The sequence below is a fragment of the Leptosomus discolor genome, chromosome 3, assembly GCF_034619465.1.
Source record: "Leptosomus discolor isolate bLepDis1 chromosome 3, bLepDis1.hap2, whole genome shotgun sequence".
Classification (NCBI taxonomy): domain Eukaryota; kingdom Metazoa; phylum Chordata; class Aves; order Leptosomiformes; family Leptosomidae; genus Leptosomus; species Leptosomus discolor.
The window spans coordinates 73,692,322-73,708,383 of NC_141393.1; the positions used below are offsets into that span (position 1 = coordinate 73,692,322).

Consider the following 16,062-nt stretch of genomic DNA (forward strand, 5'->3'; position numbering starts at 1 on the left):
CTACAGGTTAAGCACTTCAGAAAATCTACCCACATTTATTCAGGTGCCTGGATGGGCACCATTAGATAGACAGTGATAGTGTTAGAGCTCCTTAATAGTACTGACATATTAGCTCAGCATAAAAAATACATCCTGTAGGCTAGTGTTAATGCCTTGGAAACTAAACGTATGCTTAAGATTTCCCTTCAAAGGTACATGAAATTATGATGTTTCCAGATAAAGCAAGGCTGGCATGTCAATTTGCCTACATAACTCATGATGAACTCTGCTTGTAAAGTACATTCTTGTGTAGAGTATTTTTCAGTTCTTGTTACAAAATTTCATTCCAAATAACATCTGAAAAAGATTGCATACTTTACTAGACTTATAGAATGCTTTTCCACTAAAAAGCCATAAAAAGAATTCCTGTTCCTGAGGATCTGGAAAGTATTTTCGTTTCCAAAGATCAGGAACACTTACCTGTTTTGATACAGAGCCACTTAAATGAGAGGCTTGTTACACAAATATCTGAGCTTTTTACCAAACTAACTGTGCAGCAAATACAACAGTCCTTAAATTTATTCAAACAGTATTTGGTAAAACAGATTATTCACTTTTTAAGAAGGGTAAAAGCACTGAAATAAAAAAAATGTGATACTGCTGTAATTCAGTGGAAAGGACAGGAGAACAAGCAGCTTTACAAACCTTTGTAATTATTTAGTATGAGGAGATTTTGCACCACTGCAGACAGCTTTGGTTGTTGGTGAATCCTGTGAGATGCTAGGGTAGGGATTTTGGAGATTCCTAAGCACATAAATAGTTTGGTGTCTAATTTATGCATTACTGAAATAAAGGGAAATGTTTCCCTTTCTGTCTGGTGCAGCACTGGTAACGCACACTGCGTTCTTCTTATCCGCTAAGGAACAGGACTCTCTGTTCCTTCTTCTCCAAGCGGTAATCATTTGTGGGTGAAATTAAAGGTCCTGTTGCTTTCCTGATCATCCTTGGATAAGACCTTTTCTCCCCTGTTGAATTTTTGCCAGTTATCCAGGAAAAGGATGTGTGGTTTGAACACAGTAAGCCTGGCTGACACCTGGGAGCTGCTAATCCTGGAACATAAAAAAAATCCCCAAACATCCTCGCAATTAAGATCAATGAGGAAAGAGAGAGTAGGCATTGAGAGGGCCTGGCAACATCGCATCTTCTGCATGGCTAGTTTCAGTTTGTATTCACAAACACCAAAGCCTAATGTTTGGTCCTCCTATCTGGGCTGACTCAAATCTCTCAGTGAAATGGCAGTATAAGCATACATCTCCTCTGCAGAGTTTATGTAGTGATGTAACTATTCTTTAGTGATGTAGTGATGGTTTTTTAGTTCATATTGTGATGTAAATGTCTTTTTTTTTTATCCCAATGCCTACCATTTCGTGAACTGATGCAGCATGTTGTATATGAGAGCCAAGCAAGACACTGTGCTGTGTCTCATGGAAAATTCCATTTGGTCCTTTCTTATTTTATTGTTTCCTTTAGTCAAACACAAACCTATTCAGGCCAAAAGAAAATGCTTGGTTTCTATACATGTGAACATGTAACACATCCTCCAGGGTATACCTAAACCCACTAGGAAGAGGTGGTGTCTTCTGTCACTTTCTACACATTTGCAAGTTACTATCCCCACACAAACTTTTCCCTGTCCTTTCAGTCAGGGAACCATAGTGGTTGTTGAGGGTCTCTCTGGAGAAGCCAGAGCACAGCTGAGTCCCAAAGAAAACCTCAGTGCTGCCAGTGTTGCCTATCATTCCTGGAAGGTATCAAAAATGCTGGTTTTGGAGGAGATCCTGGAGTCACAAAGTGATACTGAGGGAAATGAAATCACACAAGTAGGAAAACTGTAAGTAAAATGGATTTGTAAAATTTGCCAGTTATCCAGGAAAAGGATGCATGGTCTGTGTCCCCATACAGATGGGGACAGTACTGAACACCTGGGCTGTATCTTAGCTCGATAAGAATGACTTTTTCTTTGTGAATGCTTGTGGCACATCTGTAAGGTACAGAAGTTCTATTACCTTGTCCTTTACTAGGAACTGAACAGAGAGAGAGAACACAATGTATCCCAGAATATTTTAACGGTGAGACTTAAAACAACAAAGCATTATTGGTATAACCTGCTGCTAAGCAATAGTCTCTGAAACAGTGAAGTTCTCTAGACAGAGTTCATGTGGAAGCAGTATTTCCCTTCAGTACTCAGCTACCCCTCCTCCCCTGGAGAAGCTCTCAGGCCTGATGCACAGGCTGGTCAGAGTGAAACTGGCCTGGACCCAGAACCCTGAAACAACGTATTTCACCTTGAGAAAGTTTTGAGTTGAAAATTCCTAGCTCATGATCACTTTTTTCATCCTCTCCCAAAACTGCAGGTGAAAGTGGGAGCAGAAGCATTCTTCCAGAAGAAAATGCTAATGTATGACACTTCTGCAAAATCATATATAACTTGCTTGACTTCATGGTTACATTACCAAACTTGAAATAAGTATGAGATTGGAAATATTTTAAGGAAGCATGCAAGTACCAATCAGAAAAGTTACTCAGAGCCATAAAGAAGCATCTTGGAAATCACTGATTAACTTACTAGTTGAATTAAATAGTTTACTTGTGGTGTAAAAAGCAAAGATAATAAACAAGCAAAGTGTCAGGTTTGTGGGACTTCAGAATGGGATTTTGGCAGAGGATGAACTATTTCCAAACATTGCAACACAACTGCAGCCAGCTGCTTTAACAAAATGGGTCATCATTGGTTTTAGGCAGTTATAGGTAATGGGAGTGACGGAGCCAAATTTTTTCAATATTTGAGACTATTTAAAATCAAAGCAAGACCCTTCAGAAGTCTTTAATGCGTAATGGTCCCACAGGGTGTGGGGCTGAGCCCTCAGGCACCGGCACAGTGAATGAGGACTGCACTCAAGGGTATCTGCCTGAGAGGAGCGACTGACTGGCCAGACTGGGAAAGAGTATCTGTCCTGGTGCTCAGACAATAAATAACAGGTTGGTTGATGTGGAAGTGGGAGTTTAGACTAAGTTCAGGCTGTAAACCTGTAATAAGTACATATGAATAATTTATTACCAGTGTATGCAATGTTCTTGCAGTTTAAACAACAGAGAATGCCATACTTCACACCAAAAAAAGAAATCTCTCACAGTAAAAACGCCTGATTGCAACAGTTCCATAAAAGACTACCCATCAGACTCAATTTTTCTTGCTCAGGGCTTCATGCCTCAGTGTACTAGCAACTGTACAAACACCAAGCAAGTGATAGGCTGCCAAAGACAGAGACTGAGGGGTAAATCTTAAGTCAGGCCTTGCTAGTTCTCATTCTCCATGGGAGTGTTAGAGCCTGGGCAGGGCTGCACTGCACTGGTATAACTACTAGGGTCTGATCACAGGTATTTGTGCAGGCAGTGTTTAGGCAGTATGAGGAGATTAAATTCAATTACCATTTCCACCATGGGTTGCCTAACTGATCATAAGCTAATTGTTCTTTATTTCATACTTCAGTTTCCCTCTCTGGAAAAGGATATCGGCCTGCTTTAAAGGGTATCTCCAAACTGAAAGCTACTATTTAAGAAATAAGGCATCAAGGATGGAGCTAAGAAGGAAGAACTTAGGCTGCATATTCAACAAAGGGCAACTCTGAGAAAGGCAGAATCAAAAGGGGGGGTTGTATCAGAAATAGCTTACACCTGCAGATAAAGGTGGATTTTGACCTGACTCCATGCACCATATAAAATGCTACTTTGAGCCTATATTGACGATCCCCTAGATCTAAATTAAACATCTGGCTAGAAACAGGGTTGAGTTGCACTCATAGTCAATACACCTTGCCTTGGATGACCAGAGATAAATTCAGTGAGCTGAGGATATTTTTCCTATCTCTAAGAAGTATGAGATTCAATAAAATCTTCTGAAAGTGTCAGAAACCTTCTTAAAAGAAAGACATTGACAAGGCTGCCATTACTTCCTGGCACGTTAGAGTAAATCTCTATAATCTGAAGTACAATGTATTTTCTGTTAGTTATCTTTAGGTGGCAGCAAGGTAAAAGCATGGAGTAGAAAGTGAAGAGGAATCTCTAACACATATTTAGAGAAAATTTTCTCCTGTACTGTGCTGGCTATAACGTAGAAATAGACTTCATAAACCACTTGCATCTTCAGCAGGTATCCAAAGAGCAATTATTAGAGTCGGCTTCATCCAGATTACATTCAAATGCAAACCTGTTGAATACCAGCAATATTAATAGAATGACTAGATACTATATTAGGAATGCAGTACTTGATCCAAGAGTCTATGAGGACAGAGGTAAGGTTCACAGGTACAGACACACTCAGATGTTCCTATCAACAAGAAGGAAGTACCATGAAAAAAAAGCCACAAGAAAAAATAACTCCACCAATAAATCAAAAGTCTAAATCAAGATTAAAACAGGGTTTAAAGGAATAATTATTGACATAGAGGTTTACAGATATTTTTTTTCCGTTTACACTTTTCATGTATGCACCTCTTCCAAGGTCTTTCCTGAAGCTAAAGGGCAATGATGTTTGTTGTCTCTCCTCAGCTTTCTACTAGAAAAACAGCCAGTAGGATAAAAACATACTCAAAATTTTTATCAAGGAATATAATTAGCTAAGTAACGCGACAGTGTCATGTAGCGTGCTAAGGCAAGTATTATGTAGCCAATAAAGGTCTATCTTATACCATTAATATTTACAGTTGGAAGCACAAGATGGCTGCAATCGAAGTGCTGCACCCAACAAAGGCTAGCTGTTGACTTGATACCTTGTTGTCTGACAGTGTGAAACAGTCAAATAGCTACTTACTTCATCACCACTTGACAGCATAATATTAATGCTAGGTAGCAACACATGGCTGTTTTTCAGGAGCTTAGCCCCAAATAGGGAGAAGAATTTCATGGACCAGTTTTGAGATTGTAGGCTTAGCTTACTAGCAGAGACGTAGGGATGGAAAGTGTCTGGCAATTACAAAATAAAACAGGAATCATAACTCTGTCTCTGCTGTATCGTACACCACTGACCCACCTATTACACACCAGTGGACAGAGCAGTTTCTTATTCCCACAGAAAGTGGGAAGAGGCAAGACTGACAGTATCAGCACAGGTTGCAACAGTTCTTACAGGGAACCAGCATCCAGGGGAGATAGATGACCCTGCTTCACATTGTCACAGTCAGAGACCAGAGCCCACAGAAGGTGGCTGGCATCTGTGTGTGATGCCAGTCTTTGAGGGACACTTAGTGTTGTTCTCAAAGATCTGATTACAGAAACAAAAGAACATCTACCACTAGCATCACTAATTAAGGAAGAGATATTTAGCCTCAACTGTTGTGTGCTGGAAAGTGAAGTTTTGAGCAATCAGTTCTGTGCCCACAATTCAGACTGTGAAACTCCATTAAAGTGAATCGAAATTGATAATGCAGAAGACAGGTAAATCATGCCTGGTGAAAACAATGCGCATGGAAACATACTAGTGAGGTGAAACAACGTGCAGGTATTCACTTAGATGGGCTTTGCACTTCCAGATTGTAAATACCTCAGCAAAATTTCTCTTCTTTTTCCCCTAATGCAGAAAAAAATGGAATCTAGAATAAGAGAGAGAAAATATGTATAAAATTCAGAAAATCAGAAGTTTGCATCAGAAATGGTTTAGTTTCACCCCTGACACAGCTGTTGATAGCCTACATTATCATTTCCTGCCCCCTTCTCTTATCCAAATGCTGTCATTCCCATCCTTCACATGCTGGTCTGCTCAACACCTATGCAATTAATGAGTAAATTGGTTTTGAAATTCATTCTTCTTTGTCATCATTTTAACTATTTCATTCTGTCTACTGAATCTCTCTTCACCTCTTTTCCTTGGGAACTGTCCTGCCCTCATCTTCAGCGCTGTAGCATCTTTTCCTATTCTTCTCCTGCTTTTGGGTTTAACCTACTGACCCCCTCCCACCCACTTTACTCTCCCATGACAACAGAAGCAGACTTCCTCAAAAGGCCACTACTGTGTGTTCTTCCAAATCCCTCTTCAAGAGTCGTTTCTACTGTGGCAAATATACGGATGCAATAAATTCAACCTGGCTACACGCAGGATAATGACAGAAAGTTACTGTTTTCAGCAACAGTCTTTTGATTTTAAATATCATCCATTCCTTCCTCCAAGACTCTTGCTTGATAAGGCTTTTATCCACCGCCAAGGTTTATTCATATAGAATCTGCTGTCTCAAAGCTGTAATGCAGTTCTCCCCTAGGGAGAAGCACCACCTGATACACTGCGCTGTTATCCATGTACAAAAATAATTCTGCATGATACCCCAAAGCATTTCCCAAACTGGAAAGGGATGTTACACCCCAAAGACTGACACCTTTACTAAAACATTTGTCTAGTCTGCAATTCAGCAGCTATGGGACAAACTCCTTCTCAGCATGGTTTGCCTGGATTTGCACCAGCTATAGATTTTCCCTCTTATTCTTTCAAATTGCAGCAGATGGTGAAGCTCCTACACCAGAGGCTGTCGATAGAATTTTAAAAGGCATCTCATAACAACACATTGGAGCTGCACATTTAATCTGTGCTGCACCACCAAGATGATCTTAAAAAGAGCTGGAGCACACTTACAAATTTAGCGCTGGCAGTTGCTGCAGAAATGCTATCAAGGATTCTTCTCAAAGCCCACAGCTTAATGAGAGCTTACCTCCCAAACTGCCAGCCAAATCACTTCTCTGTGTATAACCAACACTCTGCTGCCTGAGAGAAAAGGCATTTAATACTCTGTCCTGTGAGATACTGATCCAACAAAATATCTGATGGACATTTTATGTACTTCTGGCTTTTTTGGGTCCATGGCTGAGCTCATGTAAAGTACGGTGGCCAAAACCAGAAATACTTTTTCTTCTGCCAAAGGCAGACCAACCCAGACCTACTAAATACCACTGTTTCCACAGCTGGACCACTTCCATTAAACAGTTAATATGTCAGACATCAATACCACAAGTAGTTAAAGAAATTACAGTTACTGTATCTAGCCTGTTCTTTAAAGATTAATTCCTGAAAGTGAGCTTCCGAGTTTGAAAAGCTACTCAGTCAAAAGGCTAATATTGTAAATAGGCCATCTGAGCCGATCATTACTGCAAGTGGTAGCTTTAAGGAGAGGGCAAATTGTTTTGATTTAAACACAGCACTGTTCTCAAATGATCCAGGAATGGTCCTGCAGCCTAATGTGGGGAGGAGGAGGTCTGTGTATGCCAACCTGACTGGAAGATCAAGATTAATGTGAATAACACCCTTGTTTAAACAGAGTCTGCTTTATCATTTGGATGCAACACTTTAGAGAGCTCCATCTCCAATCTCCAATTTCTTGCTCCACTATAATTAGAACAAACTTCCTTATTAACTTCTGTAGTGTCACAACAGTGTGACTTTACATGTCAGGAGGGAGGCTGTCAGAATTTCTTAACAAGGCGCATCTCTTGCAAGCCCAGCTAAATCCTAGACTTCAATCATCTCCATCTTCACTTTCTCACAGGACACCAGAGATGTAGTTCTTCCTTGGTAGTAAAGATTGCATTTTTCTGATCTATAACTGGTCAAGTCAGAAGATCAATTTATCATTATAGCTAACACTAATCCTCTCTACATTTGCACTTTGATTTCAAGAAGTATCAGACAACAAAAAGTTATTTTCCAGGAAAGAATTCATTCAAACTGTCACATTTCAACTCAGATAAATTATTCAGACCACATTTTACAAAAAAAAAGGATATACTAGATAGAGGTGGTAGTGAATGTGATTTCTTCAGAGTCATTTTAAGAAAATATTCAGGCAATAATATCTATCAGAAAATAGAGAAATAAATTTAAAAAAAATTACTTACAAACTTTCTTCTTCAAGGTGAGATGCCTATATATGTATTATCTCCTGCACACATCAGAAGTAGTCGTTGAAGTTTTGTCTTCGGCAACGTCCATAGAGGTACGGACAGGACTGAAGGTCTCATTCAGGCCCTCCAGCAATGGGTTGTCTTTTCCTGCAGATACCAGGAAAACAACTTGGAGGCTGATGGCAGAAACAGCAACGGCAATGATGAAAATTCAAGATTATCTACAACTCTATATGCAGTGTAGGTAGATTTTCAGCGGACTACAGAGATAGGTGAGGGATGACAGGATAGCCTCCTCCCAGTGGACATGACATCAGAGGGAGAAGTTCCCAAGATGTGAAAAGCAGTCATGCTTCCCTTGGGGAGTTACCTGGCATACAGAAGGCGAACCTACCTGTGATCTGCACCAGAGCTAATATGTGGCAGCTACAGGCCAGCCTGGACTGGAGCCGCGGGCTGGCTGATTGCAGAGGGAAGCAGTCACATCTTTAGGCCACAGAGATCTTCATCAGGTATTCAAGGCTCCAAGTTGAATCCGGTCCTCCTGCAAGCTAGTCTTGTTCTTATTCATTAAGGAAGCAAAACTAGAAAGAAACCCTGCAGCAGTCTTTCTAGGTCTGTTTTTTTTCCTCTTGCTTTCTGCTTCTCAGTTTCAGAGAATTCAAATACTTTTCTCACCAGATAATCCTGAAGCTTGTTAGGCATCAGGTTTAAAGTGTGGCAAATATTGCACTTTTCAGGAATGACCTCCTTCACACACAGAGACGAGCAGAATGGCTATGCAATGTGACTGCCACAGAAAATGCGTTTTTGAAGCCCACAAGATAAACAGAAGAGTTGTAGGTGTACTGAATGAAAAGGTGTTGGTGGCCTCATTGGTGATAAACAGTGGAAAATCAGCTAAGGTGCACTACAGACAGTGAGTGCTGCCTCCTTTGCTGCCACAGGTACCAAAGTAGAAAGGAATAAATTATTCAACTACCTGAATCATAACTGCGTATAGGCACACTCAACATAGATGAGTGCTCAGATGGACAACAGCATGAAGTAGAAAACCAAGATAAAGCATAAAGCAGTTAAGGGAAATAGGTGATGCATATAGAACCTTAAAAACAGCTTACCATTTCCAGTGGCCTGTGCAGTGTTTTCCTCAGCTGGACATGAATCTGCTCTCTTTAAACGAGTCCAAAATGGATTATTCGTTCAACTTAGCAGCCCAACATCTAGGTCAACACAGCTCTTGGGACCTGGTGGCTGATGTTTGGCACAAGCAGAGCAGCTACATTTTACAGATGATGCAAGGAAGAGCCATAGGCTCTTGCTTGTGAAGGTTAAAAAAAAAAAAAAAATCACAGAAAAAGAGACTTCATTGCCGCTCATTTAAGGTACTTTTATTGGAATAAAATCAGTCTATAGATTTATGGCCACTTTACTGATGTTGAAAATAAACTGTAGTCCCACAAGATGGGGTTATCAGTGCTTCTCATTGTAACACATTTGTGTATGACTGACTGGATTTCTTCTTGAACAACTGGGATTCTTATTTGAATTCAGCCTTTAACAGAAAAAATTTCCGATAAGATGGTTGTAAATCCTCAGTGAAATAAACTCAGTGTATCTATGGGCTTTTTAATCAAGTTAATGGCTTTGCTTTGTCTGCTTGGTATTATCCCTATATGCCCCGAAACCTTTCAAAGTAATTCTGGCATGGATTAGGACCACTCAAGCCAATTGTCCCTCATTGCTATAGCAAATGGTTTTGATTTGGGGGCAGTAAATCTGGACGGTGTGGATCAGATGTTCTTACCGCGAATGAAGTGATAACCTTGTGAGTGGTGTCAGGACTTGGGATCCAGAGACTTCGCCGGCGAAAGCTCCAGTGCACATGAGCAGCTGCAGAATTCCCAGAAAGCCCTGCACATGGCAGAGAAGGGAATTCTCCAGGGTTTGGCAATCCCTGTGTTTTAAAACTTTTGTGGATGTCCCTGTCTTGCGAAGCATCCAGAATCAGGCACATTTCTATGCGAGTGCTGAAATGAAGGCTGATTAATTCTTAATGCCCAGCAACAGAGGCACGATTCTGCTTCCAGAGCACATTATGCCTTTCACATCCCAAAGACAGACACCCTTGGTACAAGCCACACTTTCCTACGCAAAGCTCGTGCCCAGGTAGCAGTGTCCTGAGGAAGCTCGTGCTACTTCTCTCACACCTGCAGAGATTTCTCTGCTGGCACTGCAGCTCGCTCTTCTTTCTCCCTGATCTGGCTCAGCCCTTGGTGTCTGTGGCCATAATTCTTATCCCCCATATCGACATAAAGCAGGATTAGATCGGCTAAGTCATGTTGATGTAAAACACACAAGAGGAAGAGGCCCTGTGTGTTTTGCTGGCTCCTTTGTGCTATTCCACTTGCCTTTGACTTTTGGCACACATGGAAACGTTCAGATATAGCAAATCCCTAATGTTCCCCTCTTATAAAATAACTGTTCGGAAGACATCCTGTTTAAAGATAAGCATACATAGGCTGGATTGATAAATGCTACTGAGCTTTGACTTGTGAACGGGGCCTTCCTTATCAAGCTGCTCATCTACAAAGCAAAGCAAGGAACCGAGGCGGAACAAACGATATATTTCAATAACCAAGTTAAAAGCAAACCCGAGCCCTACAATACAGTTTCACTCTATCCAATGATTTATCTAATCTAAACATTTAAGATAATTTTTATTTAATAATTTAAAAAAAAAAACCATAAAAAATTAATCAGCTTTGAAATGAAACCACCAGTGAAAAGACAAAAGACTTTGTTTTAATAAAAGGCAAAACCTGATTTTTTTTTTCTGCATTTCCTCCTGTCTTTGCAGATGAAGCTATTCACTACACGAAAACTAAATTCAAGAATATTTTCTTTTTCTTCCTTCTTTTTGTAAATTTTGCCAAAATAAATTTTCTTGCTTCAGCTGACATCCAAAGACATATAAATAGAACATGCTACATAAAATATCTTAGTGAGAAGCAGATTGGTCTTCTACTGTTATCAGACAACATTTTGTTGGTATTACCATGTTACCATGGCACATGACATCATCTTGCCATCAGCATGCATTACGATTAAAGATACAGCTTTTACTGACAGCTACTATATATTAGGGGCAGGGGAGTCCTCGTAACTGGTGTGTCACTGTCTGCCTTTTAAGCAGGTTTATAAAATAATTCAGGTTAGAAGAGCACTCAGGAGGTCTCCCAGTCCAACCTCCTGCACAAAGTGTGATGAGAATCTCTAAGGTATTGCCCAGTCAGTAAATTAACCCTCCTTCAGTTACCCTACGTATATTCACCTATTCATAAGCAGTGCTGGAGTTACATTCAAAAATAGCTGTGATCACCATGGGGTATTTATTAGCAAGAATTATTTCTGAAATGCTAGCACAGCGTATGGTGGTCTCATAGGCTTCCCTGATACCAAAGGTCTTCAGCAAAAAAATTCAGTAACTTATTTATCTTCATAAACTTCTAGCTGTCCTGTGGCTTTTTTTTTTGTTCGTGTTGAGATAAAATGAAATTTCCTTGCTTTGTCCTTTCCTTTCCAGAGCTTTCCCCTTCCACTTTTTAAAGCTCTATCCCACACCTCTTGCATGGGACTGCCACGGCTTTGTGATAAAAAATTATATATTCATAGCAAGTGGCTATTTCCCAAACAGTCAATTCAATCACCAGATCTTAACAGGCTAACGTGGGAACGTGAATAGCAGCCTGTGTGATACAAAGCTGAAAAATGATGTTGTATGCGGTGGTCTAATCCAGGAGAGATCAGCTGTGCTTTGCTCACCACCCGGTGCCTGAGGACACCCACAGTCTCGCAGCCGCAGGTGATCTCTGTGGCACCGAGATAAGCAGCTACACGTATGAGCAGTCCCATGGTGGTCAGAGGGTCTCTGCTCTTTGAAGCATCGGAGAGGTTCACAGCCAAGATCCATCTATGGTGCAAGCAACAGGCAAGGACCTACCAGAAGAGCCTGAAGCAGTGATATGGGATCTTTTCGTTCAAACTGCTTTTTTAAAGCTACCACTGTGCAAAATACCCAGTAGAGTCAGTAACACAAATCCTCTTTTTCCACTGCCTCAGAAGCTCTGTTTCTAAAAAATGCTGCTCGGTCTTTTTTCTTTTCAGGATCACCAGTGACAATTATTTCAGTCTATCATCATCACCAGATACTGCCATGAACAGACTCTGAGATAATGGCAGAACTTTTCAGATTTTTTTTTCCATATCAGCCAGTTGATTTTCCAAATTAATTTAACTGTTCAGCCACTAATTACTAAAGAAGCAGTTGATTTTGATGGGATCAGACTGCAGAGCCTTCTGGCAACTCTTGTTATCAGTTGAGTGCTACTGCTAATGGGGCTACCTATATTGTAAACTTAGGCAGTGATCTGTGGGCTGATAAACGAGGGGACAGCACTTGAATGGTAGATTTTTTGAACCAATAGAATCCACCCAAAAAGATGGCCTAAAGACCATTTTTTTTTCATATTTAGAAATTAGAAGCAACATAAACATAGAAATAAAGTTAGCTTATGTATCTGATCATGGTAAAAAACCCATCTCTCTAGATTTTAATCAGTGGGGTAATTTGGTTTACATACTGGCTTGAGAGGAAGCGCAGATACAGGAAATTTAGAGTAGTTTTTCAAGTTCAAGTCACTGTTGACCAAAACAAATCCAATGAATGAATAATAGCTATTAAACAGAAACAAAAATTGGAACAAAATGTGTAGTGGATTGCTATGGTGTGTTACGGGTAAGGTTTCTGCAATAAGTAACTATTGCCAAATGACCAAAAGCCCTGTTATGATTATTTTAACTTAAGAATGAGGTTTAGATACACAACTGCTCTTATGAGTCTTTTTTTTTCCTCCCCAATTCCTTTGCATAAAGTTTTTCGTTAAGAAATGAAATTAATTTGAAGGACATCATGAATGAAAATATCTCCATAGATATAGACATACTTACAACAGGAATGGAGGAAAGAACATGCACTGCAAACAGGATAATGAACTCGGAAACTTCACCTACCAGAGACCAAGCAACACCAGCCATTTGCCTATGGCAGTGAATTTCTTTCACAAATGTCCTATTCAACCCTAGGATCAGAGTTAACTTAGACTATCTTGGTCCTCAGTTTCCCTGAGCAGACAATGAAAATAAAAGACAGCTTCGGAGAGTAAAAATTCCATTAAAAATGTGCAGCCTCTCTGAGACAAGAGGAACAAGGGTCATATAGTCTAACACAGTACAGAGAAAAGTAAGATCTCAAATACATCTGTAACACCATCTAAAGACAAATGACTTTCCCAATCCAATACAATTTAATAGACAAGCATGTGCCACTCTACCTTGTCTTAGGGTTGGAGTCATGTGGTCTGCCACCCGCACTAGATTATTCCTATTGGAAAAAATGTTTTTAAAATCATAGGAACCATATATTTAGCCATCAAGGACAGAGGAAAGTATCCTAGACGGTCATGCATCCCCTAGAGAGAATTCCTGAGCCAAACTTGCTTTTATTATTATAGTAGGACCTTTAACATCAGCATGGAGGTAGAGAGAAAAAAAAAAAAAAAAAGAGGAAGAATTGTTTTAACGTTTTTCCTCTGGCACTGTTGTTCTTTTGCAAAGGCATGAGTCCAAGCAACATATGCACAGCAATAGCACGCACTTACAGTACATCCATCGCTGAATGCAAAATCGTCATCGTTCTCAGGACTGTAATTGCACTTAGAAATGACGAGTAAGCAGGTCACTAAAATACCCTGTAACATGCAGTATCTAACTGGGAAATGGGCTTTGACCTGCTGTTTTCCATTTCTAAATATTTTGGGATTTGAAAGTTCAGCCTCAAGCACACATACATCTATGGCAGTTCAGCTGTCACTCGTAATACAAATCAAAAGATGATGGATGGCAGAATCTGCCCAGAAGTTCAGTTCCTGCTAGGGTCATTCTGTCCGTAGTGACCACTTTTCCACACTAACCACACCACTTCATTGGCTTAGCTCACCATAAGCATTTTTTACACACAAAAGCACATACGTAGATGTGTATAAAACATTCATGTAGCAACTATAAAATTTCTCTGGTCTAAAGCTTGGCAGATTTGTTTATGTGCACTGTGCCTTCTGACATTATCACATTTCCCACTGCCACATGAAAACAGAAAAAAAAAAAAATCAGCATCCTTACATTCATCCTGTACTGTACTGCTTGTGTTTCTGTAGATGAATCTACAAAGCCTGTATGTAGAAGAAGAGCTGGATGAATATTTTAAAACATATTTGTGAAAAGATACTGATTAATTTCTCACTGAATAGAGTCTAGTTGCACTCTTGTGCAGCCTCTATACGCTTATTTCATGCGAACATGCTGGTAGAAAAGTTTACTGGCATGAATGCCTGTAGAAATAGTATATTTTACAAAAACATTTACAGTAAGCAAATTTTCTATATATAAGTACAAGTATTCACATAAACTTGACTCCTCCAGCAAGAGAAACAGAAATGTGACTGAGTATATATCCAGTCAAAATAGCTCATGTTTAACTTGCAGTAGCAAAGCCTAGTAATAATGTTTTCACAACCAAACTAGGGATAATGAATTATTATTAAGGTGATTAAACAAATAATTGCTGAATTACTACTACAGTCTGCAGACATATTAATGCACGGGTTATTTTCAAGCAGAAAGGAAGCTGTCAAAAGAAATGGGTCATTATGTGAGATTCATCCAGCTCAGCCTTGTATATAAAAAATCCAGCACCATGTGTGTAACTTTCTGAAGAGTCCAAAGAACAAAGTCTTGAGGGGCTAATGTACGTCTCTACCCATAAACGGTGCTTCAGAAGTAGCTCGTCTATACAAAGCCCTATCCATAGAACAGTTTTTATTTTCCTTCCATGGTAGCTCAAGTGTGTCTCAGTATTCTCTTGACGTAAATTATATTGCGATTATTTCAATCCTTCCAGTTGACAACTGACTTGATCTCGAACATATTCGCCTCCATTGGCTCAGTAACGCTGGCCTTGTTATTGATCCTCTTCTTGGCAGTTGTGGTTTCAGTCATCGCTGCCAATAAACGGGCAACTCAAGGGACCTACAGCCCCAGCCGGCAGGAGAAGGAGGGATCCCGGGTAGAGATGTGGAACATGGTGCAGCCACCACCGATGGAAAGACTGATTTAGAAGAAAGCGCTCCTCCATCCTGGAAGATGGCTGAAAGAGGACAGTGTACATATGTTAGATATATTAATTTTCATACTGATACCAGGAATACTCATTATAAGGATTATGATGACATTGGGCTTTCAATATTTTCCTTTTAAGTTCAATAACATTAACATTCTCTTAGCATTTAAGTGAACCAATGCCATTTATCATTGTTTTGGACCAACCCATCCAAGGACAATTTTTATTTGCACTGGAAATAACAGCCTTGATAATCAGCAGTAGGCATTACAGACAGTAATGGCTCCTGGGATACATGTAAGTGCCTGTCTCAGATGCAACATGAATAACAGCTTCTCGTCTGTGCTTTCCTTTGACTGCCTGGCAATCACTGCTGCAGAAGACAATGCAGACGAATCAAATAAGCCTGTACAATAAAGACATTGTAAATCTGTTATCAAAGGGTTTAGTACTCGAGCTACTAGTATATCTAATCAGCATATCTACTTTCATCTGTTAATCAGGGATTAAAAGGAAGCTGTGTGAAAACTCTCCAAAATAAATGCTTCAAATTTAATTGGTTTTCTTTCCTCCAGTTCTCTCATTTTACGTGCTGCCCCTCCACTTTCTACTGAAAAAAGTTTCAGTTTCCACAAAATCACACATTTCTCCAAGTATAAAAGACTGACCTGAAATATCCAGTGGGCACAGTCTGACCTCTTAGGAGATATGGAATCTAAACATCCTAAATGAATCCTGTGCATCCACACTACTGCCATTTTCTTATTACAGTATTACCTGATGGTCCATTTTAGAAAACTATTGCTTCTCACTTTGCAAACATACACTGGCTGCCAAAAAGCATGCTCCAAAATGTTTCTCAAGTCTCACAGAAAACACAGGAAAGAGGCAGAAGTGGCCTATGG

The 16,062-nt window shown here is 39.9% G+C and overlaps 1 protein-coding gene across 1 annotated transcript in view; it reads left to right on the forward strand.

The window, feature by feature from the left end:
* The window catches only part of CRB1 (crumbs cell polarity complex component 1), a 109,279-nt gene extending 94,125 nt beyond the window's left edge, over window positions 1–15,154 (forward strand). Inside the window, exon 12 of the mRNA XM_086463139.1 lies at window positions 14,939–15,154. Within this exon, the coding sequence (XP_086319265.1) occupies window positions 14,939–15,154 (216 nt within the window). The remainder of the gene's footprint in view (window positions 1–14,938) is intronic.
* Window positions 15,155–16,062: the final 908 nt, after the last annotated feature.